Here is a 27,461-nt window from a genome sequence, read left to right on the forward strand (position 1 = left end):
AATAAAGTAACTTCCCAGGTGTAAGCAGCTTCATAACTTTGAAACTTAAGAACCCTCAGCAATAATAGTTGCAAGGCTAAGCAGAGGAAAACCAACAACCCAGCAGTGCACACTTGCACACAAACTGCAACTGTATAAAGGTACCCCTCTTGATAAATTGATGTCTCCATTCAGAGAGGCATCTCTTTTCTAAGAAATACTATAGGTATCAATGTACGCTGCAAGAATCACATCCAGTAAATTGTTCTTGGCATGTGTTTTTTAATTAAGCTATGTGAAATACTTAGTATTTTATCTACTGTGTGCATGTATAATAAAAAGGGCTAACAGAAAGTGGTGTGTGCAGGTCTTGTAGACTCCTAGAAACATAAGCATTCCTCCCTTTTCCTGTCAAAAGGCAGTGATGAGCTGAAGTTCTCTATAGGGATGAAATGAAGATAAAACCTTACCAAATACAACATGTTATTGGACAAAGCAGTCATTATTTTATTCTTTTATGACTCTAAAGTCACAGTCAGTGATTGCAAGAATGATAAATCTATAAAATGGCATTTATCCTGTCAACCAGGGTCCACATCCTGCAAACACTTAAGGGAAGTGATTCACTTTGATCCTATTAGCAATCCTGCTGAAGCCATCAAAGACTATCCAAGTGTTTAAAGGCAAACATGTGTGACAGTGTTGCAATCCTGAGGCCTAAATTGCTTTAAAAAAAAAACCTTTCAAAACCGTAAGCCTCTCAAAACACTTTTTCCCTAAGCTTTTGAATTATTTCAATATACTGGGCTTTTCCATGTTTCTTTTCAGTAAATACATAACTTAAGGGATGAGATTTGGGGCAGGTCTGCACCCTTCTGATCTCTCAGCTATTTTATACTTTTAACTCATTTTGATGGCACTAGTTGTACAGCCTTAACTGAGAGACTATGTTTAGTGTAGTCTGTTCCCATTTATATTCATTATAATTCACTGGGGCCAATTGTAGATAAGATATCTTAGGTCAATATGCACAGAAGTAGACAGCATGATTTTGAAAAAAAGAGAAAAATCAAGTATTTTGGGCAATCTCAACTGTCTGCTGTCTATTTATTTTCCTAATTAGCACCTCTGTATGCTAAGTCTGCACTGATTTTAAGAAACAGCAAATGCCTTGCATCTGTCACAAACTGATGTATGAATGAAATGCTTTATATTTCACAGATGTTAAGACATTAGTTTGTAAGCTAAAACAGTAGTAAAATACATATTATTGAGGTTTTGAGGAGAGAGGAAGGCAATTGTTTCAAGTGAAGTCTCGGCTGGCAGCTTCGTTCTAGTACACTGAGCCTCTTCTTTAGAAGCTTTATCCACATTATCTGATGCACTTGAGTTGCCAATGGACTATCCCTCAGTGACTCGTGCAAGAATGCAGCACATCACAATATACTAGTCTTTATATTTCTGGGTGCAAAATACTGTAACGTATCTTGGAGTTTAGGGAGTACCATAGGGAATTCCTTCACTCTACTGTTTAAGCACATCTTCAAAGGATGTGTGTATTATGAATCTTTGAAAGACAGGATCAGCCCATATAAAGACTAGCCAGCAAACAACCAAGGCATTGTGTGTACTTGTGCAAAGCAAAAACGAGTCTCTGTAATAAACTGGATAATGTAAGCATATTTTAATGTCCTGATTAGTACTGTACATGCTGGCAATATCTATGGAAAGTGGAGGGAACATGGCCCGGCACATTTACAGAAGGAGCTATAGCCTACTGTTTCTGCCAAAGGCAGAATGTACCTGCCTGAATGAGATTGGCTCCTCCTCTCAGTTTGACTGCCTAGAGAGAGGGTGAAATCCTATTTTTAATGGATTTTTCTTCAGGCAAATTGCACTTTTACCAAGCAGATCCACTCTACTTACTATCCAAACCCTGGTCTGGCATATTGGAACCTGACTCTGTCTAGTGCTTAGCATCCTCATTTCACATTTATTAAATGGAGAGATAGGAGTGCTCCAATATTTTCTAGGACCTGACCTAAATTGATTCTGTGTTAGAATGCTAACATACTCTTTAACTGGAACAGTTCTTTCTTTTTGTCAAGAAACAGTCATGTCATTAATCCTATTCTTATGCAGAAAGCTGGGAAGAAAGGACACAGTATAAAAATTCCATTTTCAAAAAGCAATACTGTTCTCCTTGTGTTACTCAAGAGATGTCAGATTAATGCAGCTAGAGCAACTTCAAACCTCTCATTTACCTACCTACCTACATTTCTGCTTCCTTTCACCTCTTTTCCTCAACCATCCTGCCTTTACTATTTCACTCAACATGATCACTCAAAAACACCAACAACTTCCTGTCAGTTTCACTTGCTCTCTCTGAAAACAATTTAAGGCTTCTGGGCCTGAGCTGCGAATGCAGAGGGGACAAGTTTCAATTGCAGCATAATCTGTTCTTTTTCTTTATACCATAATTCCACAACAATATCTGTAGTAGCCTTTCTATAACTCTAGTTTAAATCAAATGCACGTGGGACAACACTGTTAACTTAAAACATTTCTCTCCTTTTCTATGAGAACACAGAAAAATGCAGTATAGGTGCCAAACAGCCAAGTAGGAGAGAGCTAGCAACTAATTTTGGCTGCCAAATTATAACTTGGACTAGATCCTAGTTTTCTGATCAACCTTTCAGCTCTCATAATAATGCTTCGCTTTCTAATTCTGTTCCTACTGAATTTTCCCTTGCTTTGCCAGATTACATTTGTATCCAACTAGATCTAAATACATATTTCAGGAACTGTTGACCATTAATTACCCCATGTGGCAAGCAAAATCACTACAACTTCTTGGGCAGGTACCTTCCAGAATGAATATTCAAGCCTGGGCAGGAAGGAAAACAAGAGGGCTTCCTGTCTCAGTAGAACTTTGCTTGAGCAACAAGGGCTTGTTTGTCAGTCCAGACTCTGGCTTGTTCTACTAAGATCCCTTCCAGACTGTTACTATTTTACGGGAAAGATTCAATCGCATACCAGCTAATTTAGGTTTGCACAATTGAAGTGGATTAAAGCATTCTGATGCTCTTGCACAACAAGCCCACTTTTAAAAAAGGACTTTTTGTGGTGTAGAAAGTGATGAGGCAATACACTAGAAAGTGTTGGAAATGATTGACGGGGAGCCATATAACAATGCAAACAAACCAGGATGAATGTTCAATAAACAGGTCATGTGGAGGAGGTATTCCAGTTCTGCCTTCTGGTTTACCCTCTGATCCTGATTTTACTATGGTCCTGACTCCTACTGACTCTGCCTTTTTTTGTCCTCTGATCCTTATTACTCTATGTTCCTGAGTCCTGTCTTCTGATTTAACCTCTGGTACTAATTGCTATTCAGTCTTTATTCTCTGACCCTGCCTCCTCACTTCCCTTGGGTCCTGACTCCGTGTTCTCAACTGCAGACCACAACCCATGGCCCAGCTCTGACAGCTATAGATGTATGGCTGTGGTTCATGTGGTTATTTTGTAAGGAATTTTAGAAAGCTTGGACAGGACAGCTCTGTTGATGCTTTACAAAGGGTAGGTGCAGATTACCATTTACTGTGTAATTGCCACTTGCAAACACTATGGCATGCATGTAACCACATGGCAGCTGACAGCACCATTTACCCACATAAAATATATGCTCTCTACATATCACTGGTAGCAGGGATGTGGAAATACCCTGTTTCTCCGAAAATAAGACATAGCCATAAAATAAGCCGTAGCAGGATTTTTAAGCATTCAAGGAATATAAGCCATACCCCGAAAATAAGACATAGTGATAGGCACAGCAGTAATGCCGGCCACGGCAGGAGAAGGGAAAAAAATAAGACATCCCCTGAAAATAAGCCATACTGTGTGTGTTTTGACGGAAAATAAATATAAGACGGTGTCTTATTTTCGGAGAAATACAGCATTTGTTTTATCATAGAGAGCTCCCCCATGCGATTGCATGTGCATCAGGTTAAGTTTTCACGTGATCACTATGGGCTAAATGGCGAACTGTTTCTGTCCTTGCTAAGCCACCAACAGAGCTTGTCAGTGCAAACTTTGTGAAATTTTCTTCAGAACAACCTCATAAGCAAAAGTTTGCTTCCCAATCTCTCACTAATATATACAGTATATTTCCTAGCAGATCATAAATGCCTTAAAGAACTTGCAATGCAAAATTATCAGCACTGCAGTTTTAAAGAAATATATGATCAGGGCACACATCCAGCATGTGAAAAGCTCAGCTTGCAGCTCTTGGAATCAAGGGGAGAATTTTATTTTATTTTATTTTATTTGCATAAAGCCCATTGGATTAGCTCCCAGAGGAGATTTATCTCTGATGCCTGTGTATTTCCCTAGTCATATTCTAATTATTCACTGGAGTTGCTTTGTACTACTTCGGCCTACAAATTCTGGAGCAGTAAAAAATACAAAAAAAGATCATCCTCCAGTCTTCTACCCTATAAAAGCAAACTATAATTCCCATTTGCCTCTCCATCAAGAATTTATGAGTCTCTGTGAAGTGCCTGTTGTGAAAAGTAAAGCCATCAAATGCAAACTGGGATCACTTACTGCATACAGAAGAATACTATTAGCAATGTTTATCTGTATTTGACATTATTCAGAACAGTGTTGATTCATTTTTAAAAGCATGAACTAATAGAAAGTACAGAGTGTGAGCACTTCATATCTCTGGCATAGTCTGAACTATATAAACTATGACTATGGCAGGAGCTACTAACAATTAAGAAAAGACATACAATGCTAGATATATTAGTCATACAATAGACACAAACGTTCATCTCAGCCTCAGACCACTACTGATTCATTAGCACAGTTATGCACTGGCTGTATTCCAACTACGGTAGTAGTACAGCCCATATACCCATGGAGATGATGGGCAGCATTCCATAATGTGTGTGTGCGCGCACACATATTTCAGACACTAATAGGAATTGTAGTTGTACAGTGACCTTCTATTGGCTTTGGACACAGTACAGCAGATAACCTTTGTGTTGGCTGTGGACATACTACAGCAGATAACCTTTGTGTTCACACCTTAATAAACTACCTATACAAAACTTACTGACCAATAAATTTGACAAGGCTACAACACTTTTTACACCTGCAAATTCCATTTACATGATTTTCAGAATGGAGTCCTACTGATGGTGACTTGTTTCTGGCTAATTGGGGCATTATGCTTAGTCCCATTTTCCATCCATTTGCAAAATACAGTAATATCTAAATTAAAACTAACATTATTCAATAATAGTTACAGGAGACCAGGCAGAGAGCCTTCTCAGTAGTGGCACTCTCCCTGTGGAACGCCCTCCCTTCATATGTCAAGGAGATAAAGACTTACACAACTTTTAAAAGACATCTGAAGGCAGCCCTGTATTGGGAGATTTTATGTTTTTATATATGCTGTAAGCCACCCAGAGTGGGTGGGGTATAAATAAAGATGGGTGGGGTATAAATATTATTATTGTTATATAATACTTAACTGTATTTTATGCCATGATGCACCAAGAAGTGTTAGGAACCAGAAAGCTATACTGGGTGCAAGCCTTTTAAGGGTACTATTTAACATTTGTATACCATAGTGCTTTTTTTGTCAAGATTCCCCAGATGCAAGGACATATGCATTAAACAAGTGGGATATTATAATCCCTGAAAAAACATAAAAGGCTAAAAAGTTAAGGACTTGAATGGCAGCACTGAAAAAACGAGTAGTGGCACTTAGTAGCTCCTGGTTTCCAGTCATCAGCTGAGTCCTCCTGGTTGTTCTCTCACCTGGTATCTGTCTGAGTGATGGATATCATCTGAGGAGTGAGGTGATGCCGTTGGAGAGTCTCCTTCTCGCTTGATTGAGGCTGACAACAAAATTGACTGTGGAAGAAGCAGGGAAAGGGAGAAGCAGTTAACAATGCAAAGTGTTCCTTGTTCTCAAGAGGAAACGTAGAAGGAGGTGTGATATGTAATAGCAAAAAATGCTAATTAAGAAAACATGATCACCAACAACCAGCTATAGAGAGGGAAATCTATGTTAGATGGACATGTGGTGTGATAACTTGAAAAGGTTTTTGAGAATGATGCAAGAAGTCACTCAGGGAGCTAAATATTCACCTCAGGCCAAACCTGTCACCCAGTATGGGACAAACAAGAATATCATTTTTGGGCCTCATGTGTGGTGGCTTGCATACAGTGTCTATGGTTAGGATTGGATGCATGAGCATTGCCCCTCCTCTGTCCTCCAGTGTGCTCCCAAGTTTGTGTTAGTGGCAGAAGTAGCTGTATTATTTAACTTTGTATCTCTCACATGGAAATACATCACTGAAGAACAACACTGGCAGTCATGACATAGAAACACCAGTACACAACTACATCTTGCAGGAACTACTGCCCATTAGGCAAAGAGAGATGATTTGGAAAAAGAAAAGACAGCAACTTGGAATTGTTGGGTTAAGTGAAAGGAATTACATGAAATAATGTTCTCCCATCATCTCCATTCCAGTATCACTGGCATACGCATTGGGAAACTACATAATTATACATACAGGCAAAGTATACATCATCTGGGATTATAAAAGAATGTGCAATACTATCTCTGCACCTGGACAAGAAAGATGCCACCAAAAATGCATAGGATAAAAGGTGAGCAGTGCCTTGATCAAATGACCACATATGATACTCCCTAAAAAGCCCATGCTAAATATTGCTTTTGTTAAAGAAAACTTTTTTATTTGCATTTTCTTAGGCATTGAAATACTACCTGAGGGTTTAAACAGGGATACAAGCAAAAGCATCTCAGTTGCACCTCCTAACTTTTAATGTGCATGAAAATGTACTCAAACAAAAAGACATAAAAGCAGTAATGCACAATCAGTGGGGAGAAGCATTTGGTGCCAAACACTATTCAACTGCACAGATCCATTCAGTAATTACAAATATTAGTATATTATTAAACCTTATTCTAATTATTGGATTTCCTGTTAATCTCAGTAATATCCCAAATAACAGACATTTCCTTTCTTTTACCGCAAGCTATGCAGGCAAAATGGTCAGCAGTTTACTTAAATTTGTGAAGCTAATCAGTACCGTGCAAACTTCAGAGCAATAGCAGAGGTATAAATTCCATGCACAAAAAAGATTTATGGGAAATGATAGAATGCTTTGACAATATTTTAAGGAGGTTCATTTACTGAGAACAGGGATGCTAACAGGATTTTCTGGGCTCACTACACTATATGTTGATTTGACTCCACCTGGCGCTGTGGATTAAACCACTGAGCCTAGGGCTTGCTGATCAGAAGGTCGGCGGTTCGAATCCCTGTGACAGGGTGAGCTCCCGTTGCTTGGTCCCAAGCTCCTGCCAACCTAGCAGTTCGAAAGCACATCAAAATGCAAGTAGATAAATAGGAACCACTATATCGGGAAGGTAAATGGCATTTCCATGTGCTGCTCTGGTTTGCCAGAAGCGGCTTTGTCATGCTGGCCACATGACCTGGAAGCTGTACGCCGGCTCCCTCGGCCAATAACACGAGATGCGCGTGCAACCCCAGAGTCGGTCACGACTGGACCTAATGGTCAGGGGTCCCTTTACCTTTACCTTATTTGCATAGATTTGCAGATGCTTTGTCATATGCAAATGTTCTCATTTTCAGGTTGAGTGCAGCCCCCCCCCCAATCAGTGGTCACTGACAAACAGCTGGTGAGCAGGTGAAGCCTTTTCTTTTTTCATTATTCTTCCCCTCCTCATTAACCACAATTTTAGTTCCAGGACCTGTGTAGTAGTTTCAGGAACTCTTTCTTTCTTTCTTTCTTTCTTTCTTTCTTTCTTTCTTTCTTTCTTTCTTTCTTTCTTTCTTTCTTTCTTTCTTTCTTTCTTTCTGGGGTATGGATATGTCAAGATAATGATGAAACCTAGTATCCTGTGGATCCACATCCTCCCCTGCTACCTTTGATCACGTTCTGCTTTGGTCTTCATCATTCACACAACACTGTCAGTGGGACAGTTTTATTGGTGGAGCTTTCTGACTCACTGGGGGTCAGTTGGGCAGCTTGACTCCCTCTCTGTTAGCATAGTGGCCCTTCTGCCAATCCTATAGTTCCTCAGCTGCCCTTTAGGGGAGCAAAGAATTGCCCCCTAAACAAACAAACAAACAAACAAACAAACAAACAGGTTGTCTCATGTGACTTCCATTTTTGTATAATTTACCATGCTGCTTGTTATTCTTGAAATAGTCTTCTTCTCTTTCTCATTAATCCAGCTGATAACTCTCTAAGTAACTCTATTCAGACTCCTTTTTTTAAAAAAAGCAAAGCCTTTCTGAACCAGTCTAGCCTCATATCACCCACTTCTCTGTTGCCATTGGATTATCCCCCATCCCCAGCGGTGACCCCAGGCAAGGTGCACCCACGCCAACCCATCTGAGCTCTGTAAAATAAGCTGAGCTAAGTAGTGAACAACTTAAAATGTGCATATATTTGCATGTCAATGGCTATTAGTCTATTTTCTAGGAAATTTGCCAACCCAATTACATTAACTTCTCTGGGCTGGTGTGTAATGTGCAAAAACTAACCAACAGCTCCTCACTAAACTTATCAGAGCCCTATAGTTGGATTTGGGTTTATAATCTTGACTGATTCAAATTCAGCTCAGATTAGTCATATACACAGACACTTTAAACCCAAATAAGTTTGTGACAGCTGAAAGCCCCTGTCTTTTGAGATAATGGAGTGGTCACTTTGGCAGGGGGTGAAAACTTACTATTTTGCTGTTTTAATGGACATTTCTATGTGTTTTGTGATCATGTATGTTATTATAATTTACAGTGGTACCTCTACTTACGAATTTAATGCGTTCCGAACACACATTTGTAAGTTGAAAAAATTTGTAAGTCAAATCCCATAGGAATGCATTGGGAGAAAAAAAATTGTAAGTCGAAGCAACCCTATCTAAAAATTCGTAAGTAGAAAAAATCCTATCTAAACCGCATCCAAGATGGCGGATGGAGCTCCATTTGTAAGTAGAAAAATTCGTAAGTAGAGTTATTTGTAAGTAGAGGTACCACTGTATTTGGAAAAGAGGGGTGTAAGTTTATTAAATAAATAGGCAAATAAAACGATGTTTATAAAATCCCACACAAACCAGCCATTTGAGGAACAAATACCCTGGTCTCCTAACTGCAGCAAAAAACCCTTTTCAGAGAAGTACCCACCTTGCAAAAATATAACCATCTTGGTATCAGAAAGGGCCAATACAGCAAAATAAAATTTGAAGCTAATGGATGGGATCCTTCTCCCCATATCTTAATAGACTAGATACAATATTTTGACATATTGGGAGGGCTCTGGATGCAAGGTAAACCCTTGCCTTCTTTCTCAGATTGCATGTAACTCCCTGATCGCAGGAGTTAAAGATACTTCCCTTTTCAATTTGCTTCTGTGAAGAAATAAAAGTACACAAGCCATGGACTCTGCTTCAAGGAACCTAAAAAACGAACTCTCATTGCTCCTCATCAGCCCCCACATGCCTGCCTGCCCACTCCCATCCACCCTTGCAAGTCGCTCTAATCCAATATTATTATCTGAAAAATGGCTGGGCTAGCTACGGAGACAGTAAATTAAACGTTATGTATTAGTTTTTAGCATGTGGTCCCGAGAAGAACGCTGGCCCCATTTATTCTACCAACCTCCTGAACACCATGACAACGACCTCCAGAAAAAATGCAGGGCTAAACTAATCCCAAAGACGTCAATCTCAGACCCTCTTCTACATACGCCTGCCGTTTAGATGAATAAACTGTCTTCTTAAAATTGTAGCAAGCGGTTCTATTCTAAATACCTCGGCAGCATGTTAAACACTGTATCAGTGAGTCAAGCCCCTGCTCTAGCACCAAACTGCACTTCATTTGTGTTTCTCATTTCACCAAGGTGGAATGGCAACTGCTTCTCCATTTAGGCTGCGTCAGGAGAATTATCAGGCACATAGATGGGATGGAGGGGGAGGAATGGGAGCAGAAGGTTTAGAATTAGAAATCTTGTCAGCTTTAAATGCCCATATCGCTCCTTCCTACCAGCATTAGTGTTTGGTTGTTGGCTGGTAGATTGTGCTCAAAGCTGGACTCGGATTTGATCAAAGGTGGGTCATCCCAATGACACCACAACCATATTTTCGATAGAGGGTAAAAAATGGATTCATGGGTGAAGAGGAAACATGAAGAAGGGATGGGTGGGTGGGTGGATGATAGATTGAAGGAGAGGAAGATTAAGTCCGTCGTTTGTTGCAGATTGTCTGCCACCAGAAAATACGAAAGGTCCATTGTTTTAGTGCTTACAGTTTGCACTTTTCTGAATCAAAAGAATAACAATTTGAGGTCACATAACCTCTTGACTAATGAGCAGTGTTCTTCAACCTGTGGATTGTGATCGAAATGTTAACTGGGCCCATTCTAATGTGGCCAATGAACCCTGGGTTCCCTTAAGGGCAAGTTCTTATTCCTGAAGGAGAAGGTATGGATGCACATCTACTTTGAAAAATTAGGTCCCAGGTCAGAAAACCCCTTTCTTCATGCAGACAATGGGCCAAAACAGGAGATAGTTTGTACTTAGTCTACCTAACTGAGGGCAATATGAACCTGAGGCCTTCCTGGTTTTCCTAGACTAAAACAGCTATTATCCTTAACCATTAGCCATGCTGGCTGGGGCTATTGGGAGCTGGGGTCCAAAAACATCTAGAGGGCTACAGGTTCCCCATCCCTGAGTTTCTAAATAAACAAAAGTGTTGGAGAATTTTATCAAATCCTCAACCCTCCAAATCAATTAACCCTATGGTACAGGACAACTATGCACTATACAACTATTGACACTATAATCATGAGGGTTTCTTTAAAAAAAAAGCCAGTCAATTCAACCCACCCCACAAAAAACCCACAAAAGGCAACCTGAACTCTCGTGATTGGACCCTGTGATACACCAGTAGCCTTTGTTCTCTAGGGAGTTACTATCTACAAGAAAAAATTATGTCTCATGCCCCCTGGACACTCTCAACACTGGGTCATCTTTCCTATCCTCTCAAAGAAACTTGACACTCCTAGCAAAATAGTTGAAATTAGAAAAAGCAAAGAACGCTGTTAAATGAATATAATATTGTATTTCTCCTTTGTCTCTTGAATCGAACCAGTGGAATGGCACCAAAACGCCATGGAGAATAAATGCTTCCAAGTCACCAAACATCTTGGAACCATTGAGGATTGCCCAAATATCAAGGGCAGGATTTACCTAACAAACCCCATCAGTTGAAGGCCTCTGCAATGGGGTTTTCCTCCCACTACTCCCACTGTGAAATTGGCTGGGGGGGGAGGGTAAGAAGAACCAAGAATAGCACATGGGGAGGGGGGATTGTTCTGTCTGTCCAGCTGATATACTTGTGCAGACAGAATGTTTGCAATAGCAAGATGTAGAATTTCACCCTAGATTTCTCTTGGCTTTGTCTTCTACATAGCAATGGAGCTTTTTGATTATAGGTTAAGTACACTTCAGGTTGAGTACTTTCAATTTAAGTACTCTGCAGACCCGTCTGGAACAGATTAATCCACTTTCCATTACTTTCAATGGGAAAGTTCGCTTCAGGTTAAGTACGCTTCAGGTTAAGTACGGACTTCCAGAACCAATTAAGTACTTAACCTGAGGTACCACTGTATTAAGCTACTCTGCAATCTAGTATGGAGGATGCAGATGTATTGGTAATTGTGCTAATTGTGCAGGACCAGCACTCTGAAGTCCAGCCTTCCCCTTCTTCCCAAGCACTAATCTGTAATAGCAACCAACAACCTGACCAAACCTTTCTCAGCGAGAGCTCCTTTCCCTATACCATTTCCTAGGCAAGCCACCATTTCACTCTGGGAAGGCAGAGCAAGAGACTTGTGCGAGTGCCAGTGAGGCCTCATATTTCTAGCCCTCCTTTAAATCATTCCTCCGTTGGGTAAAGGCACTCTCTGTTGAGGTTATAAACCCTAAGAGGATCAGCCTCAGCATTACACCTGGGGCACGCTAAATAAAAAAAGGTCACCGGTGCTTTTTAAACATGGACAAAAAAGCAGTAAAATGTGTTTGGGAAAAAAAATCTGGCATTAAATCATGACTTTTTGCCTGGCTCGCCTCATTAAAAGTGGCCTTTTGGAAGGTAAAATTATCATTGTAAGCGATAAGATCTTTAAGAAAATAATTCACGGCTTCTTCACCCTTTAATATGATAGCCGCCACCGGCTAATTTTTTTCTTAATGGCAACGAGGCCATCAATCTTGTCCAAGGCTTGCTCTCACCCTCACTTCCCTCCCCTGCCAGCTTCCAAGCAACAACCTACTTAGCTCATAGGGAGAACGGGTCTTTCTTCTCTACTTCTGCTCTAATGCTTTCCAACTTGACAAATCCCCCTTTGAAGAACAAGCTAAGGGAGAAATATCAGTTATAATATGCGACAGAAAGCACAAGGAGAGAGCAGTAAGACAGATTGAAAGTAGAAATTAAGGTGCAGTTTCTTCAGCAGGGGAAAGTGATTAAAAACTGGGACTGGGTTGTCAAGGAAAGTTGTGGATTCTCAATCAAGAGTATCCCTTCAAACAAGGCTAACGTATCCTTAAACAGCAGCTTTAGTCAATTCTAAACTAGTGTACTCTTTTTGTCATATATGATGGGGAAGGAATATGCAGAAGTTTTATTCCAAAGCAGACTCACCTCATTTGATCTGGACGGATCATAACCAGGATCAGATCATGAATCCACTCGATTCTGTGGATCCCTTTATGAGGCATCCGATGACTACAGCACCATTTCTGTATGGTATTTTTTCCTCCTTGCCCTTTAAAAATCCCCAGGTAATGTAGCTGCCCACACCCTGGAGCAGCTAGTAGTGCATGGGGCTCCTTGCTTTTCGCCACTGCACGCTTTGAATACAATAGAGCATGTCCCCCTGAGAGCAACATAGCTTGATGCTGCACTCAGAGTGAATTGTACGGAGAGAAAAATGACTATCCCTATGTAAAAATGCCTGCTCCATACAATTCTGTGCAGATTGAAATTGGAAGAGGGAAAATTATTATCAATGGCAACCAAAGTGAACAACTCTTACAAAGTCAGGAAAAGTCCTATAAATTGACATTGTAAAGTGTAAGAAGCTATTTAGACACCAGGTTAAAATTTGGCTGTTTATGCAGGCTTTCAGACATTAATGCTGGTTTGTTTGTTTTTTTGATACTGTACTATTTGCTGTTTCAGGGCTCATCCACACTTCCACTTGTCCTGTGCCTGTAAACCACAGATCTGAACAGTTTTCTGTTTGAGCCACACTTTCTAGGCAAGGGTTTGAGCAGTTTTCCCCTTGCCACAATCCTTTCCCTTCAAACACCAGTGGTGGGAGCATACTGGAGCTGAAGCAAGCAGTAATGTGACACAGTCCAAAGTCACTACACAGAACACAGAGCTTACCGGTATGTCTGAGCACTCTTTTTTTGCTCCAGAGCTTTCCCTGTAAAACCCCTCTCTTTAAAGTTCTATAGGAGCAAACCCAAATTGCCATTTGCTCCAATTGAGTGAGTACTAAAGATTGCTTTTCCCCGGGAGAAAGCAGCGGGACAAGAGGAAGTGTAGATGAGCCCCGAGTCTTTTGGTTTTGTGGTGTGTGGTGCTCCTACCCAGAAAAGTCAGAGTAAATACTCCTGTTAACAAAGTAACCACCTCAACCAGTTAGAAAGGCAGAGAAACAGTTACCTCCAAGGTTTCTTTCTCTGCAAGCCATAAGTACTGTAGTTTGTTTGACCAGATGTTCTGTAATAATTTGTTTGACAATAACACTGGATAAACTACTATCGGGTTACTGAAACCAATAAGCCCTTATAGGATGTTGCAATTGTGATTGTGAAAATGTCACTTTCGAGCGAATGCAACCTGCTTCAATATACTTGTTGATGTGGGGGGGGGGGGGAAGAACCCTCTTGCAGGGGAGTTGGAAACGGGGAGGGAGTCAATAGGTCACTAAGTTTGAATGGAAGGGGACAGCATGAGCCATCCTCATTGCAAACATGGATATCTGGGCTCTCTTTCAAGGGGTTACAGCACCTCTTGACCAAGGAAAAAGATATAGGAATGGGCCACTTCGGGAGCCACAGGTAAAAGAGGAAGGGAGAGGTGGGAGTTGAGACTCTTTCAAATGAAGGAAGAGGAGGACAATGACGATGGCTGCTTACCAATTCCCCTTCCCTTTATCTACTCTGGTACCTGTTGTGGGAGACAAGAGAGCAAGAAAATCCCTCCTTACCTCTACTCACCCATCCCAAAAACTTGGGTAGTGTAAATGAGGTATAGGTCCACATACAGGCATAGCTGCCAAGTTTTCGCTTTTCTTGCGAGGAAGCCTATTCAGCATAAGGGAAAATCCCTGTAAAAAAGGGATAACTTGGCAGCTATGCATACAGGATAGATCTTGGTGCTCTTGAATATATCTCCAAATGATTATTTTTGTGTGAGAGAGCGCCTACAGAAACAGGGTATGTGTTCATGCGCACAGGGAAGAAAAACTCATGCAGGTGTGAGTGTTTTGAAATTGTTCTATTATCTGCATGTTATAAGGTAGATCAGAATCTACTGGTAGATAGCCAGATCACATAGTAGGTCAGCAGGAGGTTCTGCCTCGCAGTTATTTAACATCAGCAATAGCAGAAACCTTCAAATGAGGTGCTAGGGTTCTAGAGTTACTGCAGAGTTCAGATATTTGTACTCGGATATGCAAGACTAATGTGGACAGGGTAGGTGTGGGGTAGTGGAGACGGGTACTACCGTAGTAAAAAAACGAACCAGTCTCTGCAAGCTTAGCCATGCCTGGGTTAGGTGAATGACTGCTCACTCTGTGTGTATGTGTATAAGAAGTGCCCATGCATGTCACATGCATACATGTATGTGCTTACATAAACATGTGAGTGTGCCATGCTGATCCCAGGGACACGGGTGGAAGCAAGCACAAGGCAAGGGACACCTATGATTTGGGAGCAGCCCACAGTCAAGAAAACACATCTAGATTGTAACATATGCTCATTGCTGCCTCTCCTAAAACTACCCCCTCCCTGTCTCAGAGACAGGTCAGATGTCAGCACTGGGAAGCGGTGAGCCGGCAGCAGTGACACTTTGTTTCCTTTCAAGGCCACCCATTTGAGACTATTAAGTGCTGGGCTCCTGCTTTTTGATAGCCCCGAAAACACAGGCAGTTTATTTCTCTTAAACAATCAATCACAGCTGCTGTCAGCACAACAAATACCCTAACCCTGCTTTTTACATCTCGCTCTGGCCTTTCCCTTCTCTCCTGCGCAAAGTGTTTCCTGCCTGATGCGTTGGACTTTAACTCTGCCATCTAAATAGGTACTTATCACTTAACATGGAGGTGATGGCTTGACATGTTTTCTGTCTCCTGCCCTCCCCTGCATGGTGGGGAACCAGTCAAAGTGTTGCTAATAGCTGTTATCACTTGGGAACTGTAACCCGAATGCAATGAGTGATACCAGCTTTTGCTGTGCTTTGTAACAGCACCAGTGGTCTCAGCATCTCAAGACACGAACACCACCAGCATCTTTTATTCTCTGACACTTTCCCGATGCCCAGTAAACTCACATACTCCTACTGGCTCCTTTGTCTGATTGTCTTCCGGAAGCCACAGCAGCACTGAATAGACAAATGCTTAAGGAGGAAAGCCAACTTCAACTTCCTGACTTCTGGCAATTTGAACCACTGTTTGAGTTACACCAGAGGACAGTGCACGGTTCTCTTTGCTGGGGCAGGCAAAGACTTGACCATGCTAGCATGTTGCCATGCAAGGAATCCCAATAACTTTGCTCTCTGGGCTTGTCCACTTATTTGCCCCAGTCTTCCCAGGCACAGGTCTCCACTTTAAAGTTCTGTGCCTGGCATAGGCGTAGCATGGGGGGGCATCCCCTGGGTGCAAACAGGTGCCCCCACAGCAGGCTCCTTCATTGGAGCCTGGCTCCACATGAGAAGGAGCTGTGCCTTGGCTGCTGCACTCATACCTGGCCACAGCTCTGCCCCTGGGTCAGGCAAATAAGTGGACAAGCCCAGAGAGCAAAGTTATTGGGATTCCTTGCATGGCAAAGAGTAGGAGGAGAGTAAGTGGCAGCTTCCATGTCCCTCTTATTCCCTGGACACTGGCGCATGGGAGACTGCCCTCTGTGCCCCGCCCCCCTGGGGGCGCACCCCACGCACTCATCCCAGGTAGTGCTGGCTTATGCTCCGCCACTGGTGCCTGGGCATTTTTGTTTGCCCCCCTCTTGCCGTTTGCTCTGCTAGAACACTAAAAAGTGCCCCCCCCCCGTGGAAAGACACTAATAGAAGAGGAAGTAAGGATAAGCCCATTGTTTACAGTCTGACTGCCAGTGATTCATTCCCATCCCTGCCAGAGACTGAACCTGGGACATTTTACATGCAAAACATGTTTTACTACTGAGCTATGGCATCCTCCTTGAATCTCAAGAAAGGTGTTTCTTGGTACTATTTTCCACTCAGCTTTGGACACAGAAGTCAGAACTATACCTCATTTCAGCCTAGAGCACACAGATCATCCACCGCACACTCTATATATTTATGTTCGAACTAGTTTTTGCAAAGCAGCACCAGACAGTGTTCCATGTCTCCTGTGAGTTTTCAATATGTGGAATTTGGTTTGTTGGTTGACAGGAAGGAAGGAATTCTGTTCTGAAATCCATTTGCTTGGAAGTAAGACTCATTGATTTCAATAATGCTCACTTCCAATAAAGTATACTTAGGATCACAGCCTTAGTGGATATGTTTCCAAACTTAATTACAACTACCCAATCTTTTCCCCAGTCTTTCTCCCACATGAATACCAGCCCTAAGTGCTGACATATTTCAAATATACATGGACAGTTCTCTGGTCTCTCCCTCTCCCCTACAGCCACAATGAGCAGATTTAATTATTAATCTTTTATCGTCTATCACTTTTAGAGATGAAGCCCTGAGGTATTATGTGATTTCCCCAAGGTCATCACAGAAGTACATGGCAAAGCTGTTACTAGGGATTCAGGAACACTGATGGAGGAATCTAGGTACATAGTACCTTTTCTGGCTTAAAGTACAGAGAAAATTTAGTAAAGAATCTATCTACTGTGAGATATCTGGAAACAGCTTCATCAAACTCTTCCTCCTCAGAGGACGTTAGTGGTCAGGCAGACCACCAGAAACAATAATGCAGCATCAGAATTCCCTGCCATCCCTTCCCTCTCTTCTTTTTAGACTTCAATGCACTGTTACATGCCACCCCAATTGGCTGCGCAAGATTCCAGGGGTTACAGGCATGCTTATCAAGGGTTAGCGTTTTCTTTGGGAACGAGGTTCAACAAAGGCTGTAGTGTCTTTTATGATATATGGTTTATTTACACATATATACAACCTGGAGCTGTCAATGGTAGGGCTCACAGCAGCAGCATCCCAATACCTGCCAGCTCATTCCATAGTAACAACATTGGTAAGCCAAGCCCCATCCTTTTTTGTGCAGCCTCTCTTGCACTGCAGGGCACAACCCAGGAAATAACACCATAGCTTATCAGCTTTCCTTTTTTACTTTCCTCAGAGAGACACCACACATTTGTATTCTCACAACTATTTCCTTTGATCCTGTGTTGTGTTAATACCTAATTTTTTTGATGCTCTGAACTCTCTAATTGCTTATCCCACCGCCCATCACTTCACAAAGAAGCCTGGCTGACTTCATTAACACTTGTTGCTTTGGTGAATATTACAATGTCCAACATACAACCCAGGAAGTGTGCCTAGGTTAATTGCCATAACCCTTCACATATGCTAATTCCAGGGAATTAATAGTGGCTAACCCACAATTTAAATACACACGAGTCTGGCTATTACCAGTCCTAACATAAAGGTATAGGTAAAGGGACCCCTGACCATTAGGTCCAGTCATGGACGACTCTGGGGTTGCAGCGCTCATCTTGCTTTACTGGCCGAGGGAGCCAGCGTACAGCTTCTGGGTCATGTGGCCAGCATGACTAAGCCGCTTTTGGCAAACCAGAGCAGCGCATGGAAACGCCGTTTACCTTCCCGCCGGAGCGGTATTTATCTATTTGCACTTTGACATGCTTTCAAACTGCTAGGTTGGCAGGTGCTGGGACCGAGCAACAGGAGCTCACTCCATTGCAGGGATTCGAACCGCTGACCTTCTGATTGGCAAGCCCTAGGCTCTATGGTTCAACCCACAGCGCCACCCATGTCCCAGTCTTAACATACCAGTCCTAATTAAATCCTAACATTTCTTAAACCTAAGCATTTAGCACCGACCAAACATTACGTACAGCATCTACAACAAATAATCCTTGTGTCTCAAAACTTGCACCCAGAGATTTATTTTAGTCAACTGTTAGTGGCGAGGGGTGGGGAGTGGGAATCTCATTTTGAAAATTAAAATCCAAAATGTGCAAGCCTACATAAAATGTGAAATTTAAGTAAATTTGCCTATTTTCTTTGCACAATTTTTGGCATCTTTGATCGTTCCAGGGGCAATTTGCAGGTTTTATTTCAATGCCAAGATTCTTTCCTAGAACATGTGAGTGGGACCCATTTATCTTGCCACTAAATACCGGTAACTACTGTATAGAGAATCCCAGCAAACCAGGGGTTGAGGAGGAAGGACTTCTATGTCAGAGAATGGTGTTTCTAGACCACTACTCTTCATCCTTTTCAGACCCAGTACCCACTTTTAACCTAAACATATATTTAAGGACCATTTCTTTCTTTATTTTTCACCATATCCATATACTTAAATGGTGGTAGCACTGCTGTTGCAACCCACCTTAGATCAGCCCATGACTTGATAGGGAATCTTGACCCACCAGTTGAAGACCAAGGCAGACTTACACTTAGTCTAGCTATTAAGTGAGAAGCGCAGCTCCTTTTGCATCACGCAGGCCTGTTCTTCAAGCAAGTGCCACTTGAGAATAACAATTCTGAGGCCAAGAGGCTGTAGGAAGAATTCAAAAGCCCCCTCTTCTTAACGTTCTTAGGTGATGGTGGGAGAGTGAAGGGAGGGGGACGCCATGTGGTGACAGCAGACAAGTGATCTTGGTTACACAGGACCCCTCAACTATCCTGCCTTAATCCCTTCACTCAAAGGAAATGGGATTCTTTGTTGCTTGAAGCTTCAAAGCCTCAATTCCTGCTGGGAGAAAAGGCCTTTTTCTTCCTTATCTGGTGACTGTCTCTAACTCTCTATATTTACTTCCAAACAACTAATCTGCCTATTGAACGCCTCCTCAGGCTTGGTGTTTGGGACAGATGAGTTATCACCATCCAGCAATGAGCACAACCAAAATGCACAGTACAAGAGCTGCTTTTCATGCTGCTCTTTCCTACTCCCTTGTGAAGGCAAATATGAAGATTCTTGATTTTTAATTGATGTGTTCCCTTTTACTTGCATGCCTGCTTCTGCTGTGTATGTTTGTTTCCGAATCAGGAATGGCAGCTCATGATCTGCCAGAGTAGCACTAAGATCCCATTGTATAGGGTGTGGCGCACACATTACTAGCAGCCTATGACAGCAGGTGGCACAATAACCTACAAAGTTTTTCTGCTTGGTGCTAAGGGCCACTTCCTACATTATTCGGCAATGACCTTGCATTTGCCACCACACACACACATTTGTTTAGCCACAGATAAGCACACCCCACCCATAACACATTATGGATGGAGGTTGGAGACAGAGGAGATAGAATTGCTGCAGACAACCACTTCACCAAACTAGTGTCTCTGGTTCCAGAGCACCCAATGTGAGGGTCATAAGTTAAAATGATTTAATCTCCAATTGCAGGGACCCAAAAGCCAATTCTAGTAAAATCTGGAAGTATTTTAGAATGCTGAAATGATTTTGCAATGGGTTCAAAGCATGCCCATTACGTATTGAGGCACTAATATAAAGAGGGATGCAGAAATAAAGACTGAAGTGACTGTCCCCTGCCCAGGGAACTTCAGGGTCTGTGTACAGGACGAGACAACTGCTTGATACCACATACTGTTATGAAGATTATGAAAGGAAGATCAAATTGGACCAAGAAACAGAGTGTTTGTAGGGGCATGGAGGATATTGGAAAACAATATGTGACCAAATTTGGCTCACTTACCTTGGGAGTACCTGGAGCCATGACATCCTTCAATATAGAGTTCTTACTGCCAAGAGAGAAAAGAAGAGTATCAGTACTATACTGAAAGTGGGCAGATAAATTCTACAAGGTAAGATTTTTCAGACCTTTTTTTGGGGTGGTGGTGGTGGTGCTGTAAAGCCTTCTATAATGAGATACACAGAAGGCCACCACCACCACACTGCACCCAACTTCCTATCCCTATTATTTATATATTACATTTGAATCCTACCCTTCCTTCAGAGCAGAGTTGGTGTTCTCACAAAACCCTGTGAGGCAGATTAGACTGAGAGACAGTGACACTCAGTGTTACCCTGTCAACTTTGAAGCTGAGCAAGGATATAACTTCAACTTCCTGTATCCAAAATCATACTCTAGGTATCACAGAAGCTCTGAAGTGCATCTGCCTTTTACACCCACATAATTCTTGTAGCATAATAAAGCTTCCCATGTCTACTACCGTAGGGACGCAGGCCTGGCCCTATGGGAAAAAACACCATTAAGTATCATAAACAGAAGTAACACATAGTGTTGCAATTTGAAACCATGGGCATTTAACTGGGCTGGCTCCAGCTTCTGGAGACTTCTGGGGCAACTTGGACAAGGACCCTTTAATAACTCTCCTCGTTCTCTTTGGCTCTCCTCATTCATTTTTGCAGAGGAGAATGAGGGACAGCAAGATCGGAGGGAGGGAGGCAACCAAACTGGAAGCAGAGCATGGAGTGAGGCAGCTGGTACACCATTAGGGCTGCAAAGACCTCCATGATCTGGTTCTGAGGCATGGTGGTCTGGAGGTTTCTAATCCCTGTGTTACAATGGCCTGCCCAAACCACTACACGTCCATTCACAACTCTTCTTACACCAAAGACTCTATTGCTCAAAGATTGGATAGACATACCTCAAGCATTCCCCCACAGCAGTGCTTTCTCTTAACTTAAATTTGTCTGATAGGAACCCAAGAGTAGATCCTGCCAATTTCCTCTCACCTAGGCAAAGCAACAATTGCCCCCAAATACCACATCTCTCAAGGCTGCTGTATAAGTGGCCTGTCTCATGCTGTCCCCTCTTCCACACTGGAGGCCAGAAGCAAGCCCCAAAACAGGCTGTTCCAAAGCCAATTATCCTCCCCTCATGACCTGCCATTGTGAGCAGCCCAGCTGTAGTTGAAGCAGTGGCTCCACTGCTTTGCAAAACAATTGGAAGGCACTCTGTGGCCTGTGACCCATGAGCCAGGCTGATAGGTAACTTACTCCAAAGATTTGTGCCAATGGGGAATAAGAAGAGGTTAGGCTGACTCTGGCATCCAGCGGCAAGTTGAGTGAGTTTGCTGGCAATTCCCCCATTCCCAAGATCAAAGCCTGCTCACCCACTAGCTTAAAGAAGACTCATAGGCAGGGTAGCAGTGGCATTACCTAGTGATTGGAGCACTTTACCACATTGCAGAGTGGATGCACAAATAGTACCCTGATTAAGCTGTTGAGGGGGTGGGGAGAACTAAAGCACAGCCCTGAAGGGCAGAAGGAAGCAAGGCATGCAAGCTAGTCAGAACTAACAGCATACACACTTGGCAAATCTCAGCCAGATTCTTAAAAAAAAAAACACCTCAACTTAGTTAAGGGTTTGCTCTTGTGTCCCTTCCAAACCTAGTCAATCCTAGTAGCAAATGACAGTCAAAGTGGTGGCATCCACTTTCAGTTAGTTGTCCCCTTACTGGTTCTGGGCCCTGGCAAATTCCCAACCCTGATGACTTCTTGAACTGGCCATGTTGGGTAAGACAGGATCTTGGATGAAACCACAGCCCAGTCCATGAGAGGCAGGTAAAGGGGTGAAACTGAAACCAAAGTGTGCTGAAAAGCAGGTGATTTGGGAAACCATTAAGAGACCTACTTGCCATGCAGAAAAGTATGGTAGTTAGCTGTGCTGTGGATAAGTTGTCTCACAACGCATTACCACCTGCTCCTACTGCTTATGGGACACAGATACTGGTTGAAAACTCTACAAGCACTTGCCACTTTGTTTGACCAGAAATCCTGCTGCAAAGTTAGCGTCTGATGTAACAGGCACCTTCCTGGTATAACCCTGTCTCAGTGCAGTCATTCATATACACTGCCTTGTTGCTCTGTGACTGATTACAGTCCCTATTAGTCCGAGGGTACGTGATAAGGAATTACATTTCTAAATATAAATGGTTACATTTCTCTGCAGTTCACATTTCCCCCCCGAGACCCTTGGTCCAGTATGGATCTCAGCCCTCGAACAAAATTAATGTACAGAGACACTAGCAGGAATGAAGAGCATTAGGTATCACACAGGACTGGGTCACAGGAGGAGAATGTGGAGCAGAGAAAAGAGAGACAAATTACTAAAATTAGAAGGGCCTTTCTCCAGGCTGTAGGAATTCCTTCTCTCTCTCTGCTTGGTTGATTTGTTAATTTCACTCCATTTCTATTTAACGGCTGGAAGGAGGTTCACACTAGGGTGATCCTCCCCCTCCCCGCCCTCCCTGGAGCAAGATGCTTCAGATTTAATAATGCCTTTCACCCTCACTCCAGACAGGTTAAATTTGAAACAATTACATATCAAAGGCGACGGGGCGGGGAGACCCCACACTGTAATTTTTTTGGTTATTAAAGTAATCTCTCTCATGTAAATTCTCCAGCTAACATGCCACAAACAGCATTAGGAAATAAATGATTTCCCCATGATTCGATTTACTGATACAAAGCACCTGCAACAGGCAAAAATGGGTCTCTGAAATATGTTACCCAAGCTGATGTCTTGCGCTTGCAGGGCTCCCACAGCTGGAGGTCCCTCTTCTTAGCCTTGGGGGGGTTGATGGATGGATGGGTGGATAGGTAGAGGGGAGGGTGGTGTGGGGGGAGGATAGTGGGGAGAGAAGGAATTGTACTTAATAATAAAATTTGTATGCAAGTCGGCATCCCAAGCTAGGGATGACTGATCGGCAGCCAGAAAGTATTAAAAAGCCTTGCTAAACAGATGCTGACAATAGAACAAGACATATCAAATCAGATCTATTCTAGAAGCATTAACACACACACACACACACACACACACACACTTTTCTTCCCAATCACAGCAATATGGGAGACATCAATAAATTTTTATGAGACTTTTAGAAGATCAACATGCTACTGGATGTGACAAAAAAGCAATGTGGCTGTCATGTTCGCTTTGTCGGGGACACTTTAGCCCCAGATGTCGAGCTGTGGCAGCACTGAGTAGAAATTGAATTTGGCTAGCTTTAATCTGCCTTTTGTTGGCAGATGGCTGGGTGTAGAAAAGCGAAGTGAGGAGGGTATTTTGAAGGTGTTGGCTCCTGGGGACTGCAAAGCTTCCCATGCCACCACTGCTTCGTTGTCACAATCACAGCCCCCTCAAAAATTGAAGACCAAAAGTCATCTCCACCTCAATTCTACTTCCCTTCTCAATAGCAACCAATACGACTCTTTGGGGTCACTGACAAAAAGCTGGTCTTTTGTGCATGCTTCAGGGAGGTAGGAAGCCAAGTTATCCAATTCCTTACCAAAAGGGAAGTGTGTTGTGTGTGTTGGCATGTAATAGAATGAAAAGAATTACTTGGGACTGCATAGCTGTACTGCAGATATTTACCTATTTAGAGAGCAATCCCAACACCCAGATTCACTAGAGATGTTTTCATTGTGGGGAGCCCCCCAAACTGGGTGTTCTGGGGCTGAGTCAGAGGCGGTCACAGCTCTTTCATTCCCTTGGGAGGCACCAGGATTGGGTCCCTCAACTATGTCTGCCTGGAAACCAATTATTTCCCCACGGAAGTCAAAGTGGAGATTAAAAAAAAGTAGGAGCCACCTGAACAAAACAAGGGGGGAAACCCTGGCCAGCATAAGCTAGTGTTAGATTGCCCATTACTTAACATCATTCCTCTCCAGTTAGTTTTGCTCTCTTTGTACTATTTTCTTTCTTTCTAACCAATCCTTACTAAATGATTGTCAAAAGTGGTTTTTAAAATTTGTAATCATGGAGACACCATACTCTTCTCCTCAGGGCAGGGGAACAATGGTGGCCCACCATTCCTCTCTCTATAGCCCTCAGGACTCTCCCCAGGTTATACATCCTCCTGAGACACACCCCTCACCAGCCTTGCTTTGCACCTTCCTTGAGGGCTTTTGCTTGGCTGGATGGAGGAGAGAGAGAGATGTGTGTGAGTGTGAAGAAACTAGCCTACCATACAGAAGTTACCTTCACATTTATTGCTCTGCCCACTTTTGCCTCTGGCCCTGACCAACACTGACATGTGGCTCTTGGAGAACTGCCCAGAAGGGAATGTGGTTCCTATGATGTTGGCAGTTAAATATGCTTTATGGTATTTAACCAATTCTTCCTTTCCATGATGCAGCGAGGAAATGAATGATTCTTTTATTTATTTATTAGTTGCTTCAACATGCCCAGGGCAACCCAAAGCAACTTACAAATGAATGGACAAACAAACAGACAGACATTACACCCCACATGGATACATGAAAACCAAAAGGAAAGAGAAATACATTAAAAATATCCCACACACTTCTAAAAGACCAGAGATAGTTAAAAGGCCAAAGCTTTTTCCTGGCGCTTTTGCCTGGTGCCAGGTGAGTCTCCCTATGGGGAGCACTCCACAAACAGGGAGCCACCGCAAAAAAAAAAGGCCCGTTCCTGTGTTGCCACCCTCCAGGCCTCTTGTGTAGGGGGAACACAAAGAAGGGCCTCAAGATGATGAGCACAGTTAAATATTACAAAGCAAGTTGACAATATTTGAGGAGTAGTATAAGTGCTTCTGATTCTACTCTTAGTAGTAACAGCACATGCTAAAGATCATTTAACTAGTGGTAACTAGTCCAGATTAATTCATCTAAAGAATTAGAATGCGATTTTTGTGGGTGTCACTTCAGTGCATTAATATGGTCTTACCAGGTCAGGCCAAGGGACCATTCTTCCTAAAGGTATTGCATATCTGTTGCTTCATTTTTAGGACACAAAACCTCCATTTCAGCCTTTTCTTCTGGGATTTAAGAACCAAGTCAGAGATTGTGTTTTGAAACACACAGGTAAGTTATGTGCATGGGTAAATGTATTGTGTGAAGCGGCAACACTCTCTCTTGTCCAGCCCTTCCGAGAGCAAATCATTAATCAGCTAGCCTGATGGTTGGGAAAGTGAGAGGCCATAAGCAAAGAGAAACCTTCCTTCCCATAAACAGTGGTGGCAAATTAAAAATGGTAAAAGGGAAATCACGACCTTTAAAGTTCAAACACTTTCTAGCACCTTTTAAAGTTTTCTGCTCCAGGCCCTTGCAAAGAGCACAATCTTTGGAGACCTCAGAATTCTCTTTAATCACTAAGCAAGTCAGGAGCGGTCTGAAATGATCACACATTTACATAGTAATAACCTCAACCGACACTCCCCACATTATTTCATGGCCAGCATATTGCCACACAGCGAGCGATCCATGTGGTTTAAATTATAACCCATACATAGGAAATTACTTGCTAACTATGATCTTCACAGGTTTGTCTGACACTTCTAATTAAGATGATTTACATAGAATTATCCTTTGAAAGCAAAAAATGGTGCTTTGCTAGCTAATAAAATATAATTACTACATACCCCCCATCCTCCCACCCTTTACAAGTTACAGTTAGTTTTAATCTGTTTGGGGAATTGTTTATCCAGTTCATTATGATAGCACAACTTACTTGCCCCTTTTAGGTAGCAGCAGATCACAAAGAGGCAGGAATTAACAGATGGGGAATAGCTATCATCCCCTAATGAGGCTAAGGGGGAGTTTGTGGGTAAGATTTTTGTTCTTGGGGCTTTGCATATTTCTAAGAAAAATTAATGTTTCCATGTTGATCCACTTTCTACACACAAATATATGTGTTAGCATTTGGCTATGTTGCAAGCACATCTGTTATGAAGCAGAAGCACATATTTACAAAGCAATCCTATTGGGGAGGGGAAGAAGAAACATCAGATCCCCAGCCCTGCTAGGCTCACATCAGCAGAGGGTAGGGAAAGCCACCACCCCCCACAATAGACTCTAATGGGAGGGAAATAATTATTTCCTGTTCCAAGGGCATGCCCAGTAGGGAGCGTTAGATCCACTGCATCCAAAGCTTCCACCAATGTGCCCAGGAAATCCACATCCTTGTTCTTTCTGTTATTGGAGTACCAACAAAAGAGCTCTCTGCCACCACTATAAGGAAGCATTCTGGGGTCCTTCTCTGATGGCAGACCTCCCTCTCCACCAATGGTGGAGAAGATCTGCTGTATCCTATGGCCGCTTAGTTGTCATTCCAAAGTCATACTTTGGAGTCATTCCAAAAGATCACACTTTTACTGAGTTTTTAACACAACTGATCCTGAACACTCAGGCTGAAAAGAGTAATTTAATATTTGGCAAAGAGGAAGTCAACTGGGAAGTTCTCCAACAGAAACCACATAGAAATGAATGGGAGTTACACAATAACTCAACAATCTATTATCCTCTTGAATATTTAATCTGGGGGGGGGAAACATTTGCAACTTCTGCTTCTATGATCACCACTTGGTCCACATAAGTCATCATCTTGCTCTCTTTCATGCAATAAATGTAGTTTTTAGTACTCCAGTCTAGAGTGGACCTCATTTTCTGCTGTTAAAAAAACACATTAATTTGATTGGTTTTCTACAAACTAGTGTTCTAAATTGTCACTGGCATAAGAGTCCCAGCTATCTAGAGATACACGACTATGAACTCCCTTCCCAAGTCTTGCCTGGTGCCTGACATCTGATGGCTCTACTTGTAGAGGATGCACTTGGTCTTCCTGAAGAGCAGTTGACACTACTGGGCCAAATGGACCACTAGTCTAATTCAGTATAAAACCGTTCCTTATATCCAAATTATGATCAATATGCATAGAACATGAACATTCACACCTTGTCTCTCCCAGTGTTAAGCGAGTCATTTCACCGGGCAGTCTGAGGGTTATCCTGAGGCATCTGCTTTAAAGAGGTCATGAGCTTTCCTAGCTCCAGCTGACACCAAGTGAGTGAGTGAAACTCTTGACACCTCATTCAGCATCTTAATAGCAGCTCGCCTTATTGGTTTTAGAGGCGTTTAAAATTAAGCCTCTTGATAACAATTCCTTTTTGGAATAACAACATTTTGCCTTGGAATGCACTGCTTACACAATGACATTCAATAGCA

The 27,461-nt window shown here is 42.4% G+C and overlaps 1 protein-coding gene across 7 annotated transcripts in view; it reads right to left on the reverse strand.

The window, feature by feature from the left end:
* Positions 1–27,461, reverse strand: part of RNF220 (ring finger protein 220) — a 318,359-nt gene that overhangs the window by 86,505 nt on the left and 204,393 nt on the right. For 4 of the 7 annotated variants that reach the window (XM_035121690.2, XM_035121686.2, XM_035121689.2 and 1 more), the window contains 3 exons: positions 23,007–23,063; positions 20,224–20,269; positions 5,809–5,904 (listed from right to left, as the gene is read on the reverse strand). In XM_035121690.2, coding sequence (XP_034977581.1) covers positions 5,809–5,904; positions 20,224–20,269; positions 23,007–23,063 — 199 coding nt within the window. The remainder of the gene's footprint in view (positions 1–5,808; positions 5,905–20,223; positions 20,270–23,006; positions 23,064–27,461) is intronic. The other 3 variants (XM_035121692.2, XM_035121688.2, XM_060276958.1) reach the window with 1 other exon arrangement.

This window comes from Zootoca vivipara, chromosome 7 (assembly GCF_963506605.1).
Source record: "Zootoca vivipara chromosome 7, rZooViv1.1, whole genome shotgun sequence".
In the NCBI taxonomy this organism is placed as follows: domain Eukaryota; kingdom Metazoa; phylum Chordata; class Lepidosauria; order Squamata; family Lacertidae; genus Zootoca; species Zootoca vivipara.